A 20,660-nucleotide genomic window follows, 5' to 3' on the forward strand; every position below is an offset into this window, starting at 1 on the left:
GTTTCCATTTGTCTCTGTGTAACATTATGAACCACTTAAGCTTTGCTTGCATAATTGTAGATGTCACCAGAACCCATTAGTGGAAATTAGCTTTCCTATACACAGTGACCAGTTTTTAACACAGGAGCAGAATTCAGTTTATGTTTACCTAGTTATTTATGATAGCATAGATGTGTAGAGTGCACTTAGCACCCTTTGCTTGAAAAGCAGCTGCTGCTTAGAAAGATAACATAACCAAAACAGATAATATTGCAGGAAGGTTGGCACAAAAATGTACATTCCTGCAGTTCTGAAGTTAGTTTCCATTTGCCAAAGAGAATGTGTGCGGGTAGCAAACTGAACTCAGTGGCTTCAATTTGCCAAGCTCAAAACCTCTTATTTTAAGGTGAGACAGTCATTAATAAAGGATGTTTCAGAATTAACTCAAAGCATGTATTTTTGTAGTAGTCAGAAATCTAATCGATCTAAAAATGCCACAGCTGAGGCTAACTACTGGAGAAGCTACTTCCTAAAGTATGTGGAATGTATATAATTTACCAGTTGAGAATCTACCCAGTGTGGTTGTAGTCTGGTTCTCAGAAAGTTTGCTGCATTCTGAACTGCCAGATTTCCACTACTAATGTTTCTTAAACCTATCACTAGCAACAGTCAATCAACTATACATTCAGAGAAGTTTTGGGGGGCTTTTAAAGTGCACTGCGGGCCAGCTTTCTGCCTCTTATAGCCACTTCTCCTGCTGCACAGGCCAATTCTCTAAAGTCATTTAAATGCTTTGGCCCCAATCCTGCAACCCAGCCACACATGAGCAGAAGCCTGGAGCTGCATGGAGCACCACTGAGTCAGTGGGGTTGAGAGCTGGCACTGGCTTCTGTCTGAGTGAATCTTAATGCAGGCTCAGGACCTTAGTTTAGCTACAGATGAAATAACCAAGTTTCTTCAGGAAGTCGGGGTTGCTGAAGGGAGTAAAGAGTACCCGTGCCTCAAATACCTTTTGGCATTACATTTCTGAAACTGCCATTGGAGGTTTTTGCTGCAGACTAATTTATGCTTCCTATGTCAAACCCTATTTGTTAACAACAACATATATTTACAAGGCATCCCACACCCAAAGGCATGAATAATCTGGTACCTTCGGTCTCAAAGGTTAGCTCTAATATGAAACCATGGGTCTGATGACTAATGAGTACAATGGAAATAAACACTTGGACTCAGACATCATAAAATATAGACAGTGGGGCCATAAATGCTCTCTTTTTCATGTAATTTTTGCAGCAAAACTGAGCATTTTTGTCAGCCCAAAATCATCAATTATTTTTGCTCTTCCCAGGGCCTGTTCCTCCCCTGCAGGATACGAGTTACTATCACTGAGATCAGTGCAAGCTGCTTGTGTCCTGAGGGGGAGAAGAACTGGGCCCCAGCTGCATGAGACCAAGAAAGAGATTCTCATGGAAGAATCACTGAAGAAGCAGGAGGGAGGGCTGCAGTAACAGCACCATCCGAATCCAAGGGTTCCTAGATTCTAAAGAGGACAGATATAGCAGGAGCTTTGTTATTGCACTACAAGCTCTGAGTAAGGAAAGTGGGGAAAACCCTAATGACTGATCTACAGAATAGAGATGTAACAAAGAAGGCCTAGGGTTAGGGGCAAACTGTGCCTAGTACGCACAGGCACTGCCCTCTGTGAGGGTGGTGCAGAGAAGTAGACCAGCTGCATCATCTCTTATGGGGTGCACAATTCACTTCTCTCCTTGGCCATCCAGCTTTGCTTGTCTGTGTCCCACCCCAGAGGGCATTAGCAGGGAGCAGTCCCTGCCTGCATAAATGCGCAGGGACTAACTACAACAGCAATATAAGCCTAGAGTTAGTGGGACTCGCGTCAGCTGACCTGTGTCAGAGAACCCTGGGCTTGAGCAACTACACTGCATTTTAACCCTAGGTTAAGAATTTTCTGACCTGTGCTCGAATCTAGGGCTCTGGCGCCCACGCTGCAGAGCACAGACCCAAGTCAAAGTCAACATATCCCAAAGTGCCTAGCCCCTCAGCCCCACTGTCAGCACTCTAGCCCTGGGAACATGGTGCATTGTGGGAAAAAACTCTACTGCCCACCCTGTTTCCTAACTGTGGATGTGCCATTGATGGGACTCAGGTGCCCATAAGGAGCACACGAGTACATAAACGGTATAATTAGCTCGGTGGTGGCTGTCTCAGTAGAATGACTGCAGTCTGAGAAGGCTTTATACTGAACTACCATCTAATTCAGTGGCCCCCAAACTGTGGGGCGGGAGGAATGTTCAGGGGGTGCAGCATGGTCTGGGTCAGCGCCACGGGGGACGGGGAGGAAGTGCCCCTGAGCTCCGCTCCAGCCTCAGCCCCCCTCTGGCTCCAGCGTCAGCCCCCACCCTCGGGCCTTGGCCATGGTCCCTGGCTTCGACTGTGACTCTGCTCCCAACTGCAGCCCCAGCTGCAGCTCTGGGTCCGGCCTCAGCTCCCAGCCTTGGCCCCAGGTGCTATCCTATTTGCAGCTCAGCCCCCAGCTCCTTGCCTCATGACCTAGCTGCAGTCCTGCTCCCAGCCCCAGCCCCAGCTGCATCTCTGGCCCTGGCCTCAGCTTCCACCTCCCTGCCTCAGGACCAAGTCGTGGCTCTGCTCCCAGCCCCAGCCCCAGCTACATCACTGGCCCTTGCCTCAGCCCCCAGCTCCAGGTCTCAGGACCTAGCCACAGCCCCGCTCCCAGCCCCGGCTCCCAGCTCTGCTCCGGGCTGCAGCCCTGGCCCCAGCCTGGACCGCGGCTCTCCTCCTGACCCAGCTCCCAACCATGGCTCCAGATTTCATTACGGGCAAGAGGGGGCTGACAGAAAAAGTTTGGGGACCACTGATCTAATCTGAGAATTGAGCTCTCCACCTCTAGGAGGAGTCACATTGGCAAGAAAATGCTCAGTGTGCTCCTGTTCTGAGGATAATTAGGACATTGGTGTCCACGGCTGTCAAGCTGTTAAAATGAAACTTTGCAATTCTTAATTTTGAAAACGGGATGTTCAGTGAAGGTGCTTTTGTTTGGTTGTTTTTATTTATTTTTGTCTGTTTTGACGTGAAATGTAGGTTACAGAGGAAAAACACACACACACACCCCTGCCTGGCTACCAGCTGCGGAGCGGTGAAGTGCATCCCCAGGGAGGCATGAATGAGAGATCCCCGGGATGCTGTTGGGAAGCTTGGGGGCTGGCTCCCACTCACAGCCCTAACAGCACACTGTCTGGGCGCCCCTGCACACGCAGCCCCAGGGACAGTGGGGGCGGGAGCAGGTACTAGGAACAGAGAGCGACCAAGTTGCTGCCCTGCAGGGAGGGTGAGAGGTAGGGCTCCTGGCTTAGCCTGGCTGAGGGAGGGATGACCCCCAACATCCCTGGCAGCCAGGAGCTGCCTGCCGCCTGTCAGCTTTGCTTCCTGCTCTGGGCAAGCTCCATGCAGCAGCGAGAAGAGGGAGCCGGAGTCACTGCTGCCATCACAGGAGGAGCAGGAAGGGGGAATGTGCTCAGCCAGGCTGTAAAGGCACTTTTGGCTGCTGTGCTGGCTGCCTGCCGTGCTGCTCGTCTGCTGCCGGGAACTCTGGGATACATCCAGAGGGGCTTCCAGGACCCAAGTCAAGCCGGGGCCACGTGCACAGAGGAAAGCAATAGGTCTCAAACTCTAGGTCCCAGCTTAACACAGGCTTGGACCCTCCAGCCCTTCAGAGTGTTGGGACCCTGGGTCTGAGACCTAGGTTAGCACATTTGCATTGTGGACACAAGGGGGAGCGGGGTTGGCTTGAGCCCAGGCGCAGACCCAGGCTTAAACTGTTATGTAGACATAAACTATGTCTGGCACCAGCACAGGGGCACACAAATTGGGAGAAAACTCCTTGTACCCTGCACATTGGCAAGGCATTGGGTTTAATGTACTGTTCTATTCCTAGCTCCAGCCAAGACATCATGTAACGCCGCAAGACCCATCGTCGGCAGGCGGGATCAAACCTGGGACCAACTGGCTCTTAGCTAAGGCTGTAGAGCAGACTCATTTAACTCTCTCTCTAAGTGGTCTCGGTGCCACTAGACGGGACAGAACACCACGCCCAGAAGGTGTGTGGGTTCCAATCACACCCACCAAATAGCCCATTAAAAGAATCCTCACAGGAAAAAGAAGTTACGCGCGTAGTGGGTGCTACCATACATAACCATCGAGTAGGCAATTTGCCTGTGAGCCTCTTTGCCTGCAGATTGCAGCATGTCCACATCTTACTAAGATGTAGCATTTTTACACTTGTAGAACCTCCTGCAGCTCCTGTCCAGGAAGATGTTGTTGGAGGTTGGAGAGCTATAATGCCCTCTCAGTCTCACTCTTCTCCTAGGCCTGCTGTATAAAATGTAGAATAAGGAAGATTGGGGCCCCTTTATTTCTGTAATCGTAGCTAACCTCTTGGATTCTATTTTAAATCACGAATGGTTATCAGTTTTCCAAAGGCACCATCCAGTGCAAGGACCCAAAACTGCTATCTGGATGGCAGGTGAGACAAGTCATCTGTAGCCACTGATCCATTTAAGGACTTCCTGAAATAACTGCACTGGAGAATAGACCAAACTGCAAACTTCTTGGTGTTCTCAGGACCTGACTGTAACTTACTGCCCTGGCAACAGACTGTTTACGTCTTTTTATCAAAGGATAATTTTCTTATGACCTGTCTACACAGGGAACTCTGGTGAAATAAGTTGGGGTGTGAATTTAAAGCACAATAGCTATTCTGCTCTCACTCTCTTATTTCTCACTAAGATTGTCTTTGTTCAGTTCAGGTTCCAATGTGGATTAAACTGAACTGCACAAAAGCACACATAAGGTATATGTCTATACTGGAGGTGGAGGGATAATTTCCAGCTCAGGTAGACAAACCCACGCTAGATTTGATTATCCCTGCACTCCAGTATGACATACCTTATGAGTGCTTTTGTGCAGTTCCGCAGCTTCATGGGTGGTGGGACGGGCTAGCTACACAAGTGCAATCGCAGCTGAAACCCTAAATACATACTCAGAGTGGCTAGTGCCATCCCACCACACACATAGCCACAGCTACTCTGCTATTTTTAGTGCGCTAGCTTAATCAAAGCCAGCATGGGTATATCTGCCCATGCTAGAAATTACACCTCTAGCTCCTGTATAGACATACCCAGAGGGTGCAATAAGAGTATCCGAACAGGGTGCTGATGTGGAAGAGCTATTCCAGGCTATTTCCCCATGTAGACAAGCCCTTAGAGAAACTTCTATAAGATCTAGTCATTGAAGTGAGGGATAGAATCAAATCCATACGGTTTTGCATTTATTTCTTAGTTAGTTCTATGCATTCTGAAAATTTCTCACAACACCCAAGTGTTCACATCCCAAGCTGTCAAGTTTCCTCCCCCACTCTGAACTCTAGGGTACAGATGTGGGGACCTGCATGAAAACCTCCTAAGCTTACTTTTACCAGCTTAGGTTAAAACTTCCCCAAGGTACAAATTAATTTTATCCTTTGTCCTTGGAATATCCACTGCCACCACCAAACTCTAACTGGGTTTACTGGGAAACATAGTTTGGACACGTCTTTCCCCCCAAAATCCTCCCAACCCTTGCACCCCACTTCCTGTGAAAGGTTTGGTAAAAATCCTCACCAATTTGCATAGGTGACCACAGACCCAAACCCTTGGATCTGAGAACAATGAAAAAGCATTCCGTTTTCTTACAAGAAGACTTTTAATAAAAATAGAAGTAAATAGAAGTAAAGGAATCACCTCTGTAAAATCAGGATGGTAGATACCTTACAGGGTAATTAGATTCAAAACATAGAGAATCCCTCTAGGCAAAACCTAAAGTTACAAAAAAGACACACAGACAGAAATAGTCATTCTATTCAGCACAATTCTTTTCTCAGCCATTTAAAGAAATCATAATCTAACACATACCTTGCTAGATTACTTACTAAGCCCTGGTCTACACTAGGACTTTAGGTCGAATTTAGCAGCGTTAAATCGATTTAAACCTGCACCCGTCCACACAATGAAGCCCTTTATTTCGACTTAAAGGGCTCTTAAAATCGATTTCCTTACTCCACCCCTGACAAGTGGATTAGCGCTTAAATCGACGTTGCCAGCTCGAATTTGGGGTACTGTGGACACAATTCGATGGTATTGGCCTCCGGGAGCTATCCCAGAGTGCTCCATTCTGACCGCTCTGGACAGCGCTCTCAACTCAGATGCACTGGCCAGGTAGACAGGAAAAGAACCGCGAACTTTTGAATCTCATTTCCTGTTTGGCCAGCGTGGCAAGCTGCAGGTGACCATGCAGAGCTCATCAGCACAGGTGACCATGATGGAGTCCCAGAATCGCAAAAGAGCTCCAGCATGGACTGAACGGGAGGTACGGGATCTGATCGCTGTTTGGGGAGAGGAATCCGTGCTATCAGAACTCCGTTCCAGTTTTCGAAATGCCAAAACCTTTCTGAAAATCTCCCAGGGCATGAAGGACAGAGGCCATAACAGGGACCCGAAGCAGTGCCGCGTGAAACTGAAGGAGCTGAGGCAAGCCTACCAGAAAACCAGAGAGGCGAACAGCCGCTCTGGGTCAGAGCCCCAAACATGCCGCTTCTATGATGAGCTGCATGCCATTTTAGGGGGTTCAGCCACCACTACCCCAGCCGTGTTGTTTGACTCCTTCAATGGAGATGGAGGCAATACAGAAGTAGGTTTTGGGGACGAAGAAGATGATGAGGAGGAGGTTGTAGATAGCTCACAGCAAGCAAGCGGAGAAACCGGTTTTCCCGACAGCCAGGAACTGTTTCTCACCCTAGACCTGGAGCCAGTACCCCCCGAACCCACCCAAGGCTGCCTCCTGGACTCAGCAGGCGGAGAAGGGACCTCTGGTGAGTGTACCTTTTAAAATGCCATACATGGTTTAAAAGCAAGCATGTGAAAGGATTACTTTGCCCTGGCATTTGCGGTTCTGCCTTTGCAAAAGGTTTCTGGGGAGGGCAGCCTTATTTCGTCCTTCATGGTAGGACACTTTACCACTCCAGGCCAGCAACACGTACTGGGGAATCACTGTAGAACAAAGCATTGCAGTGTATGTTTGCTGGCATTCAACCAAAATCCGTTCACGCGGTGGGAGGAGGCAAAATGCGACCTTGTAACGAAAGCACATGTGCTATGTATGTAATGTTAACAGCAAGGTTTACCCTGAAAGAGTGTAGCGACTGTTTTATAAAATGTGTCTTTTTAAATACCGCTGTCCCTTTTTTTTTCTCCACCAGCTGCATGTGTTTCAATGATCACAGGATCTTCTCCTTCCCAGAGGCTAGTGAAGCTTAGAAAGAAAAAAAAACGCACTCGCGATGAAATGTTCTCCGAGCTCATGCTGTCCTCCCACACTGACAGAGCACAGACGAATGCGTGGAGGCAAATAATGTCAGAGTGCAGGAAAGCACAAAATGACCGGGAGGAGAGGTGGAGGGCTGAAGAGAGTAAGTGGCGGGCTGAAGAGAGTAAGTGGCGGGCTGAAGACAGGGCTGAAGCTCAAAGGTGGCGGCAGCGTGATGAGAGGAGGCAGGATTCAATGCTGAGGCTGCTGCAGGACCAAACCAGTATGCTCCAGTGTATGGTTGAGCTGCAGCAAAGGCAGCTGGAGCACAGACTGCCACTGCAGCCCCTCTGTAACCAACCGCCCTCCTCCCCAAGTTCCATAGCCTCCACACCCAGACGCCCAAGAACGCGGTGGGGGGGCCTCCGGCCAACCAGCCACTCCACCACAGAGGATTGCCCAAAAAAAAGAAGGCTGTCATTCAATAAATTTTAAAGTTGTAAACTTTTAAAGTGCTGTGCTTAAAGTGCTGTGTGGCATTTTCCTTCCCTCCTCCACCACCCCTCCTGGGATACCTTGGTAGTCATCCCCCTATTTGTGTGATGAATGAATAACGAATGCATGACTGTGAAGCAGCAATGACTTTATTGGCTCTGCAAGCAATGATTAAAGGGAGGAGGGGAGGGTGGTTAGCTTACAGGGAAGTAGAGTGAACCAAGGGGTGGGGGGGTTCATCAAGGAGAAACAAACAGAACTTTCACACCGTAGCCTGGCCAGTCATGAAACTGTTTTTCAAAGCTTCTCTGATGTGTACCGCGCCCTCCTGTGCTCTTCTAACCGCCCTGGTGTCTGGCTGCGCGTAACCAGCAGCCAGGCGATTTGCCTCAACCTCCCACCCCGCCATAAACGTCTCCCCCTTACTCTCACAGATATTGTGGAGCACACAGCAAGCAGTAATAACAGTGGGAATATTGGTTTCGCTGAGGTCTAAGCGAGTCAATAAACTGCGCCAGCGCGCCTTTAAACATCCAAATGCACATTCTACCACCATTCTGCACTTGCTCAGCCTGTAGTTGAACAGCTCCTGACTACTGTCCAGGCTGCCTGTGTACGGCTTCATGAGCCATGGCATTAAGGGGTAGGCTGGGTCCCCAAGGATACATATAGGCATTTCAACATCCCCAACAGTTATTTTCTGGTCTGGGAATAAAGTCCCTTCCTGCAGCTTTTGAAACAGACCAGAGTTCCTGAAGATGCGAGCATCATGCACCTTTCCCGGCCATCCCACGTTGATGTTGGTGAAACGTCCCTTGTGATCCACCAGAGCTTGCAGCACTATCGAAAAGTACCCCTTGCGGTTTATGTACTCGGCGGCTTGGTGCTCCGGTGCCAAGATAGGGATATGGGTTCCATCTATAGCCCCACCACAGTTAGGGAATCCCATTGCAGCAAAGCCATCCACTATGACCTGCACATTTCCCAGGGTCACTACCCTTGATATCAGCAGATCTTTGATTGCGTGGGCTACTTGCATCACAGCAGCCCCCACAGTAGATTTGCCCACTCCAAATTGATTCCCAACTGACCGGTAGCTGTCTGGCGTTGCAAGCTTCCACAGGGCTATCGCCACTCGCTTCTCAACTGTGAGGGCTGCTCTCATCTTGGTATTCATGCGCTTCAGGGCAGGGGAAAGCAAGTCACAAAGTTCCATGAAAGTGCCCTTACGCATGCGAAAGTTTCGTAGCCACTGGGAATCGTCCCAGACCTGCAACACTATGCGGTCCCACCAGTCTGTGCTTGTTTCCCGAGCCCAGAATCGGCGTTCCACAGCATGAACCTGCCCCATTAGCACCATGATGCATGCATTGTCAGGGCCCATGCTTTCAGAGAAATCTGTGTCCATGTCCTGATCACTCACGGGACCGCGCTGATGTCGCCTCCTCGCCCGGTATCGCGTTGCCATGTTCTGGTGCTGCATATACTGCTGAATAATGCGTGTGGTGGTTAATGTGCTCCTAATTGCCAAAGTGAGCTGAGCGGGCTCCATGCTTGCCGTGGTATGGCGTCCGCACAGAAAAAAGGCGTGGAACGATTGTCTGCCGTTGCTCTGACGGAGGGAGGGGCGACTGAAGACACGGCTTACAGGGTTGGCTGCAGGGAGCTAAAATCAACAAAGGGGGTGCCTGTACATCAAGGAGTATTTCAGGCAGGACTGCACGGAGGGTTCCAATAAGAAATGGTGCACCTAAGTTATCGTTGTTATTGGAACAAGGAGGTTAGCCTGGCCTCTGATTGATACATGGCTAGATTTACCTCGCTGCACCTTCTCTGTGAGTGACTGCAGTGTGACCTAGAGGAATGAGTCCCCTAGACAGGGGAGGAGGCAAATGAGTACAAAACAAATCTGGTCTATTTCTTGTTTTGATCCACTCCATCTATCTTTTACATCTTTGGCTGGCAGCAGACGGTGCAGAAGGACTGCATGCCATCCACATCTCATGGCTGCTCGGCAGAAGATGGTACAGTACGACTGCTAGCCATCCCCATCTCTTGCCTGCCTGGCAGAAGATGGTGCAATACGACTGCTAGCAATCCTCATCTCTTGCCTGCCTGGCAGAAGATGGTACAGTACGACTGCTAGCAGTCCGTATCGCCTGCCCGCTCACCATAAGACGGTTCAATAGGACTGACTGCAGGACTAAAGAGAATGACCTGGTCAAGTCACTCCAAATTTAGTCCCTGCGCCCATGTCTGCCCAGGCGCTCCCAGCCGACGCGGCCAGGAGCACCTCGGACACGATGAGGACGACTACCAATCGTATTGCACCGTCTGCTGCCAGAAGGCAAGGGGTTGCTGCTACTGTGCAGCAAAGCCGTACCGCGTCTGCCAGCACCCAGGAGACATAGGGTGACGGTTACCTGAGCGGGCTCCATGCTTGCTGTGGTATGGCGTCTGCACAGGTAACTCAGGAAAAAAGGCGCGAAATGATTGTCTGCCCTTGCTTTCACGGAGGGAGGGAGGGAACGGGGGGCTGACGATATGTACCCAGAACCACCCGCGACAATGTTTTAGCCCCATCAGGCATTGGGATCTCAACCCAGAATTCCAATGGGCAGCGGAGACTGCGGGAACTGTGGGATAGCTACCCACAGTGCAACGCTCCGGAAGTCGACGCTTGCCTCGGTACTGTGGAAGCACTCCGCCGAGTTAATGCACTTAATGCACTTAGAGCATTTTCTGTGGGGACACACACACTCGAATTTATAAAACCGATTTCTAAAAAACCGACTTCTATAAATTCGACCTTATTCCGTAGTGTAGACATACCCTAAAAGTTCTAAGACTCCATTCCTGGTCTATCCCCAGCAAAAGCAACATAGAGACAGACACAGACCCTTTGTTTTTCCCCCTCTTCCCAGCTTTTGAAAGTATCTTGTCTCCTCATTGGTCATTTTGGTCAGGTGCCAGCGAGGTTACCTTTAGCTTCTTAACCCTTTACAGGTGAGAGGATTTTTCCTCTGGCCAGGAGGGATTTTAAAGGGGTTTACCCTTCCCTTTATATTTATGACAATTGCTCATGTGCTCTAATACTAAATAAGCACACTTGTGGGACATGATACTCATTTTCTTCTACTGCGGTCAGAAATTTAACTTGATTTTTGTTTATTGCTGTCAGTGAGATTTCAACATGCAGAGCGTAAAGCTTTTAGATAATGGCAGACCAATAGGCGCCGACTCCATGGGTGCTCTGGTGCTGGAGCACCCGCAGGGAAAAATTAGTGGGTACTTTGCACCCACTGGCAGCCAAGCTCCCCTCCCTGCCTGCCCCACCTCCTCCCCGAGTGTGCCGCATCTCCGCTCCTTTGCCTACCTCCCAGCATTTCCTGCCCGGCCACCACCGTTAGCAAGCTCCAGGGGGTTGGGGGAGGCAGAGGAGTGGGAACATAGTGCTCAGGGGAGGAGGCAGGGAAGAGGCGGGGTGGGGTTTTGGGGAAGGGGTTGGAATAGGGGCAGGGAGGGGGCGGAGTGGGGGCAGGGACTTTGGGGAAGGGGTTGGGATGGGGCAGGGCAGGGGCGGGGCCTCATGGAAGGGGTGGAGTGGGGGCAAGGCCAGGGGCCGGGGGGAAGTCAAGCACTCGTGAGGAAGAGGGGAAGTTGGTGCCTACGGGCAGACCCATCTTTAACACAACCTAAAACAGATTAAAGAGGGTCACTAATAAAATGGTTAATAAAAAACATGCATGGAAGCTTATGCTTTTGCTAATTAATCATCAAAAACAGCTCCAAGCACAGTGCTTGTATATATTCTTGTTAAATAGGCAATCAGACACCATAGTATTGGGATCTGTAATGATGTATTTCCTTGTAGTACCTTATTCCACCACTAGATGTGGCTGTGCTATAAAGAGTTCCAGATAGGGTGTGGTCCCTTATTACAAAGCTAGAACTTGATCCTCTGGACGCCTGTTGTCCTAGTAATGTTCTTAAATAAACATCCCCAGTTTAAAGCACCCCGTGAGTCTCCATAGCAGTGGTTCTCAACCTATTTACCATTGTGGGGCACATATGCAGCTCTCTAAGTACTACGTGGGCCACGTCCAACAATCTATGCACTAGCTGTACCGCTACAAAAAAATAAAAAGTTTAGTATTTGTTACGACAGCAATACAATTCAGATCGCTACAGCACCTTTCATTTCAACACTGGCACATGTCTGCCAAGAGCATTTTAAATTAGCAAAATAAGTCAAAACATCCACTGTTAACATTAATTAATTTACTGTAAGAGTGGCATGGCATGGTGTATTGTCACCCTCACTTCCGCTCTGCTGCTGGTGGTGTGGCAGGGCTGAGCACCCAGAGAGCGGGGCTGCTGAGCCTGTCTGTAAAGATGGGGGGCCCTGCCTGGTGCAGGGCGCCCCCCCAACCAGGGGCTGCCCCCCCCCATCATCCAATCCCCATGGGACTGTCCCCGCAGTATCCAGACCTCCCCAACATGCATTGGTGGTATAGTGGTGAGCATAGCTGCCTTCCAAGCAGTTTACCTGGGTTCGATTCACAGCCAATGCAGTGATATGATGTTTGGGGGGAGGGATAGCTCAGTGGTTTGAGCATTGGCCTGCTAAATTCAGGGTTGTGAGTTCAATCCTTGAGGGGGCCATTCAGGGATCCGGGGCAAAAATTGGGGATTGGTCCTTCTTTGAGCAGGGGGTTGGACTAGATGACCTCCTGAGGTCCCTTCCCACCCTGATATTCTATGATTCTAACACTGGACTGGCACATGTGCCAGCTGTGTGCTGATTGGGCCACAAGTGGCCTGTGGACTGCAGGTTGAGAACCACTGCTCTATAGCATGACAGGAACCATGAAACTTCCTAGACAGATATATAGAGGATGGCAGACAAAGTTGGCTTCTGCCATCTGAATGTTGTAAAGAATATGTAAAAGAATCACAATATGAAAAGTTGTTTTTATATGATGATTTCAGATAACTTTGCCCAAATAAAATAGAGATCATGTATAATAATTCTGATTTGATTAGTCCACAGCTGTCTGTCACAGCAACCTCCTCTTCAGGCAGTATAAGACTAATGCCTGGAATGTGTCAAGACTAATATATCAAAAATGGAAACAAAGGAATGGAAGAAAATTTGTCATTTTAAGCCAACAAGCTTCAATCTCAATTGGATAACTCAATTTAATTCTCCACCAAATCCACTATGCCTAAAAGGCTTAAAAGAAAAATTCTCAGCGCAGAGTTGCAAGCATATGTCAAAAGCAATAAGCAGATTCAAATTAGTAGAGGTACTGAGTCACTTTATAGTCAAACAATTTGTAATCTGCAGTGAATCAGAACAAACGGAAACTGAGTTTACAATTAAAATATAAAAACAAGCCAAATGGCTCCAATGATTTATATATTTTCCCAAAATTGACATATGTTGATGGCTGCTACAAGAGAACATGAACAGATTAGGGCAGGATACATATAATCCAAAGAAGTGAGTGCTTCTAGGGACAATCATATTTTTCAAAAGAGTAAATCACTGCATATTTGCTAGCGAACAGGAGAGGCTAACGGGAGTTTTGCGAGGGGATTCTCCAGTTGAAGGAGGAGCGATTACGTGATCCTTTGGGTAAGTTTGCTGTCTGTGTTTGTGGTGTGCTTCCTGCTTGACTGAAATATACCGTGTGGTCTGTTTGTTTGGGGGATTGTGTGCTGAGCCTAGCGGCCTGCCATGCAAGGCTGAGATCCTTCTTAACAAGGCTTTGATCCTTAAGCCCTTTAGCACCCGTCAACCCTTAACCAGGGGCAGGGCTATTCAGGAAGACGAGGGCTTTAAAAAGCCCGCTCCTAAGCGACCAGAGGAGTTAGTAAACAGGAGCGGCTAATGGGAGTTTTGCGAGGGAGTTTACAGAGTGAGCATGACAGGAGGCTAGATACACTTAATATTCTTTCAACTTAAAGCCAAAATTACCCTCTGATAACAACAAAACATCAACAAAAGAACGAGCTGCAAGAGTAAATAGAAAATGCAGGCAGAAGTCCAGGAAGAGGGTGGGGGCTATCCAGTTTATTGCGCCCAATGCAGCATGTATGCTTACCTGCCCTATGGGCGGGTGGCGTATGTGTGCATTCGGTGCAGGGAGCTCCTGGCCCTCAGAGACCGTGTATGGGCTTTGGAGACCAGAGTGGCTGAACTGGAGGAGATAAGGGAGACAGAGAGGTACATAGATGAGACTTTCTGGGACACAGTAGAACAGTCCCACCTCTGTGCTGTTCAGGCCTCTGTGCTGTTCAGGAGGATGAAAGTCTCAGGGAAGGAGAGCATCAACCTGGAGCAGAGGGAAACGATCCAGAGTTGGGACCCTCCTTCCAGATGCTGTTATGGTATCCTCTCACACTGAGGATACCTCTCGGGGGGGGGGGGGACTTATTAGGAAGAGACAGGTAATAGTTATGGGGAATTCGATCATTAGAAACATAGATAGCTGGGTTTGCGATGACTGGGAGAACCTCATGGTGACTTGCCTGCCTGGTGCAAAGTTTGCGGATCTCTCAAGACATCTAGATAGACTTTTGTGTCATGAAGGGGAGGAGCCAGTGGTAATGGTGTATGTAGGTACCAGTGACAAAGGGAAGGATAGGAGAGAGGTCCTGGAGGCCAGATTTAGGCTGCTAGGTAAGAGATTGAAGTCCAGGATCTCCATGGTAGCATTCTCTGAAATGCGCCCAGTTCCATGTGCAGGGCCAGTTAGACAGGCAGGGGTTTAGATTTATTAGGAACTCAGGAAATTTTGGGGGCAGGGGGAGCCTATACAGAAGAATGGGCTCCACCTAAACCAGAATGGAACCAGATTGTTGGCACTTAAAATTAAAAAGGTCGTAGAGCAGTTTTTAAATCAAGGGCTGGGGGAAAGCTGAAAGGTGCAGAGGAGCACGTGGTTCAGTCAGAGACCTCTCTTAGGGGAGGATCTATTAAGGGAGATTCTCTATGTCCTAGTAAGGAGGAGAGGATGGAAGACGATAAAATATGGGTAGGATCTGATTGAGAAACAGTCAAATGAAAAAGAGGTCCATTCAATTACATCGTGTAATGGCAGACAGCTCAAAAGTGACAAGTTTTTAAAGTGCTTATATACAAATGCTAGAAGTCTAAATAATAAGGTGGGTGAACTAGAATGCCTCATATTAAATGAGGATATTGATATAATAGGCTTCACAGAAACTTGGTGGAATGAGGATAATCAATGGGACACAGTAATACCAGAGTACAAAATATATCGGAAGGGCAGAACAGGTCATGCTCGTGGGGGAGTGGCACCAGGGGTGAAAGTAATTTAAAGGATTTACCGGTAATCCAGAGTCCTGAGCAGGTGGGGCCTTTAAATACCCGGGCCCTTTAAATCAAGATTTAAAGGCCTCAGGGCTCCGGCTGCGGCTGGGAGCCCCTGGACCTTTAAATCACCCCTGGAGCTACCAGCTGCACAGGCAGCTGGGAGCCCCGGGGCTCAGGGGCAATTTAAAGGGCCCCGGGCTCCAGCAGCCACTACCGCAGCAGAGCTCCAGGCCCTTTAAATCACCGTCGGAGCCCTGTCGCCACTATCCCAGGAGTTCTGGCAGCAGGGTTCAGGGGGTGCTTTAAAGGACCCAGGGCTCCCCGCAGTGGCTGGAGGCCCGGGCCCTTTAAAGCACCAGCCTGGGGAAGCTGGTCTGGTCCGGTCCAGCGTACTGGCTCTTGCTGGTACGCCGGACTGGACCGGCTTACTTTCACCTCTCAGTGGCACTATATGTGAAAGAAAGCGTAGAATCAAATAAAGTAAAAATCTTAAATGAACCAAACTGTACCATAGATTCTCTATGGATAGTAATTCCATGCTCTAATAAGAATATAGCAGTAGGGATATATTACTGACCACCAGACCAGGATAGTGATAGTGACTATGAAATCCTCAGGGAGATTAGAGAGGCTGTAAAAATAAAAAACTCAATAATAGTGGGGATTTTCAACTATCCCTTTATTGACTGGGTACATGTCACTTCAGAATGGGATGCAGAGATAAAGTTTCTGGACACCTTAAATGACTGCTTCTCAGAGCAGCTAGTCCTGGAACCCACAAGAGGAGAAGCAATTTTTGCTTAGGCCTAAGTGGAGCACAGGATCTGGTCCAAGAAGTGATTATAGCTGGACCACTTGGTAATAGTGACCATAATATAATTAAATTTAACATCGCTGGGGGCGGGGAGGGGGACACCATAGCAGCCCAACACTTTAACATTTAATTTCAGAAAGGGGGACTATACAAAAATGAGGAAGTTAGTTAAACAGAAATTAAAAGGCACTGTGCCAACAATGAAATCCTTGCAAGCTGCATGGAAACTTTTTAAAGACACCATAATAGAGGCTCAACTTAAATGTATACCCCAAATTAGAAACCATAGTAAGAGAACCAAAAAAGTGCCACCGGGGCTAAACGACAAAGTAAAAGAAGCAGTGAGAGACAAAAAACCATTCTTTAAAAGGTGGAAGTTAAATCCTAGTAAGGAAAATAGAAAGGAGCATAAACTCTGGCAAATTAAGTGTAAAAATATAATTAGGAAGGCCAAAAAAGAATCTGAAGAACAGCTAGCCAAAAACTCAAAAAGTAATAGCCAAAAACTTTTTAAGTACATCAGAAGCAGGAAGCCTGCTAAACAACCAGCTGGGCCACTGGATGATCGAGATGCTAAAGGAGCACTCAAGGATGATAAGGCCATTGCAGAGAAACTAAATTAATTCTTTTCATCTGTCCTCATGGCTGAGGATGTAAGGGAGATTCCAAAACCTGAGCCGTTCTTTTTATGTGACAAATCTGAGAAACTGTCCCAGGTTGAAGTGTCATTAGATGAGGTTTGGGAACAAATTGATAAACTAAACAGTAATAAGTCACCAGGACCAGATGGTATTGACCCAAGAGTTCCGAAGGAATTCAAATGTGAAATTGCAGAACTACTAACTGTAGTTTGTAACCTATCATTTAAATCAGCTTCTGTACCAAATGACTGGAGGATAGCTAATATGATGCCAATTTTTGAAAAGGGTGATCCCGGCAATTACAGGCCAGTAAACCTGACTTCAGTACCGGGCAAACTCGTTGAAACTATTGTAAAGAACAAAATTGTCAGACACATAGATGAACATAATTTGTTGGAGAAAAGTCAACATGGTTTTCTTAAAGGGAAATCATGCCTCACCAATCTACTAGAATTCTTTGATGGGGTCAACAAGCATGTGGACAAGGGGGATCAAGTGGACATAGTGTACTTAGATTTTCAGAAAGCCTTTGACAAGGTCCCTCACCAAAGGCTCTTAAGCAAAGTAAGCACTCATGGGATAAGAGGGAAGGTCCTCTCCTGGATCAGTAACTGGTTAAAAGATAGGAAACAAAGGGTAGAAATAAGTGGTCAGTTTTCAGAATGGAGAGAGATAAATAGTGGTATCCCCCAGGGCTCTGGTACTGGGACCAGTCCTATTCAACATATTCATAAATGATTTGGAAAAAGGGGTAAACAGTGACGTGGCAAAATTTGCAGGTGATACAAAACTACTCAAGATAGTTAGTCACAGGCAGACTGCAAAGAGTTAAAAAGGGATCTCACAAAACTGGGTGACTGGGCAACAAAATGGCACATGAAATTCAATGTTGATAAATGCAAAGTAATGCAGATTGGAAAACATAATCCCAACTATACATATAAAATGATGGGGTCTAAATTAGCTATTACCATTCAAGAAGGATCTTGGTGTCATTATGGATAGTTCTCTGAAAATATTCACACAATGTACAGTGGCAGTCAAAACAATGAAAAGAATGTTGGGAATCATTAACGTGCCACCGGACTCCTTGTTGTTTTTGTGGATACAGACTAACATGGCTACCCCCTGATATTTAAGAAAGAGATAGATAAAAAGACAGAAAATATCATATTCCCTCTAGATAAATCCATGGTATGCCCACATCTTGAATACTTCATGCAGATGTGGTCACCCCATATCAAAAAAGATATACTGGAATTGGAAAAGGTTCAAAAAAGGGCAACAAAAATTATTAGGGGCATGGAATGGCTTCTGTGTGAGGAGAGATTAATAAGACTGGGACTTTTCAGCTTGGAAAAGAGACAACTAAGGGGAGATATGATAGAGGTCTATAAAAGCATGACTGGTGTGGAGAAAATAAATAAGGAAGTGTTATTTACTCCCTCTCATAACACAAGAATGAGGGGTCACTAAAGGAAATTAATATGCAGCAGATTTAAAACAAACAAAAGGAATTATTTTTCATACAACACACAGTCAACCTGTGAAACTCCTTGCCAGAGAATGTTGTGAAGTCCAAGACTATAACAGTTTTAAAAAAAAGAATTAGATAAGTTCATGGAGGATAGGTCCATCAATAGCTATTAGCCAGGGTGGCCAGGGATGGTGTCCCTAGACTCTGTTTGCCAGAAGCTGGGAAGGGCGACAGGGGATGGATCACTTGATGATTACCTGTTCTGTTCATGCCCTCTGGGGCATCTGGCATTGGCCACTGTCGGAAGACAGGATATTGGGCTAGACTGACCTTTGGTCTGACCCAGTATGGCCGTTCTTATGTTCTTATTTTAAAAAGCAGATGATCATGTCATACCCTCCATGCAAAAAAATGCATGGAGACAGCTAGAAACTCTGGGAAAATCTCCATGAGCTACACATTTACTGATGAGCTACACACTCAGAAGGGTGTGGAGTTTGACCCTTATGTCAAGGTCAGGAGTCATGGACTCAAGAGGCTATCACAGAGATACAGGGTTGAGCACTCTGTCCTTTCATGAGTGGCTATGGTATCTAAATGCCTTCTGGTGATACATATGAATTCAGGGTGGGAGATGCCTCAGAGTGGCTTTCCCCTAGTTCATCCCTGCTTCATCCTACGTCACAACCCTGGATTCATCAGGGGAAGAACTGCCAATGCCTTTTCCGCTCATCTCCTCCTATGGGCTGCCCTGTCCTTTGATTACTAACTGTGTGATGGCTCTAAACAACCGTCAATGTGATGAAAGAGGGAGTGAATGAGAACTGTCTACCAACAGCTACACACAAAGACACTGGAAGGAAGCAGCTCCTACTTCACCCTTGTGCAGTAGGCAGTGTGTGCACTCTACATTGTGCTGACCCAGTTCAGGTGGCCAGTGCAGAGAGAGGGAAGTCAGACCATAGCCTGCCCCCATCCCAATCACCCTTGCTCCTTTTGGCAAGGTTTGCGCCATTGCTGATTTTAGACTCCCATTCTCTCAGCATTCTAGGAGGACAGTGAGTGGACTTGGACAAACTCACTGTTATGACATACTTTCCAATTAATTGTTCAAACACTAGACTCTTCAAATCTACATATTTAAGTTCTGTTTTTAGAAAGCAGGAAAACAGCAAGCATGACAAAGGAGGACCTACTGTGAAAACATAAGAAACCAAAAAAGCATCTCACACCAACAACAGAGGGCTAATGAAAAGCCCAAAAGTTAAAGAACAACACATTTTTAAACATAAATTATGGCACTTTTTTCCCTAGAAAAGGTATAACCTAGGAATAACCTAGCCCCAAAATAATAACTGAGATTCTGAGTTGTAAAACATACCTTACAATCTCCATATTTCATGCAAAATGAGATGTCCACTGGTAAAGAGCTCAGTCTATTTTGCTTGTCAAAGAGAAGTTTAAGAAGTGATATGTTTTCTGTATGAGTACCCACACAGAGAGAAGACATCTTATAACAGAGAGCTCTTTAATCTAGCAGGCAAAGGCATATGAAGAGCCAGTGGCTGGTCAGAAAAATTCAAACTTAAAATAAGACTCAAATTTTTAACAGTAAGGATAATTAACCATTGAACAATTTTATCAAAGGATGCGGTAGATTCTCCATCACTTGGAGTCTTCGAGTCAAGATTATGTCTTTCTAAAAAATATCCTTTAGCTCAATGACAAGTTATTGGGTTAAATGCAAGAATTACTAGGTGAAATTCTATGGCCTGTGTTATGCAGAGAGTGGGATGAGAAGATGAAATTGGCTCCTTCTGGCCTTTGAGTCTGTGAAATAGAAACCCAACATTCTATTTCAGGTGAAAGACAGACTGAAATCCTGATGTTAATCAGCAATGGGTGAACATCAAAAGGCGCAGAGATAAACAAAATATCTGAATTTTTGGGAGCACCCTATGGCTCCAACTCTGTAACACAATACTCCAGTACCATTCCTACCCCTCCCCATGTCCTCTCAATAGACCATGGGCCAAGATCCTCAGCACTGTTAAGTCGGCTTTGCAGAGCTCTGGTAATACAAAGCAAACTTAAAGCTTGCTATATAGGAGCTTTTGCCAGTGAGAAGATAGTATGGTGGGAGTGCAGCTGCACTCTGAGGGTCTCCAGGTGTCTGACTGACCCCTTTGGCGCTGTTGTAGCTTGCCAAGCTAACAGCAGCCCTGAGGACCAAGGATCAGATGCACATAACTATAGATTAATAAAGTGGCACATCTCTAAATGCAATTACTTAATATTTGCAGCTTCCCATGGTTGAGGCATGACATTCATCAGTTTCAGTTGAGATTTGGGTACGCTCAACCCTGCACTCCAGAGCTGCAAACCTGCATAGTTCAAAAGAGATGTAAATGGTTACACAAACCCTTCTGGGGCAAAATCCACCCGTCTCCCAGGGTTCACAACTCTCACATTGCTGTCTATCAAATGAAGTGGTATTTCTGCCTTGGTGCTATTTTTCTTTTTCTTACAGGT

General features: G+C 47.0%; 1 protein-coding gene and 1 non-coding gene across 2 annotated transcripts; both read left to right on the forward strand.

Annotated features, from left to right (window-relative positions):
• Window positions 1-5,984: 5,984 nt before the first annotated feature.
• LOC142071482 (uncharacterized) lies at window positions 5,985-7,851 on the forward strand. Its single transcript, XM_075126231.1, has 2 exons — window positions 5,985-6,922; window positions 7,310-7,851. Exons 1-2 carry the CDS (start codon window positions 6,343-6,345, stop codon window positions 7,849-7,851), a joined length of 1,122 nt encoding a protein of 373 aa, XP_074982332.1. The 5' UTR covers window positions 5,985-6,342.
• Window positions 7,852-12,353: 4,502 nt separating this feature from the next.
• On the forward strand, window positions 12,354-12,425 carry TRNAG-UCC (transfer RNA glycine (anticodon UCC)). The gene has a single exon. It is a non-coding gene; the product is annotated as a tRNA-Gly (tRNA).
• Window positions 12,426-20,660: the final 8,235 nt, after the last annotated feature.

Source organism: Caretta caretta, chromosome 3 (genome assembly GCF_965140235.1).
Source record: "Caretta caretta isolate rCarCar2 chromosome 3, rCarCar1.hap1, whole genome shotgun sequence".
NCBI classification, from domain to species: Eukaryota; Metazoa; Chordata; order Testudines; family Cheloniidae; genus Caretta; species Caretta caretta.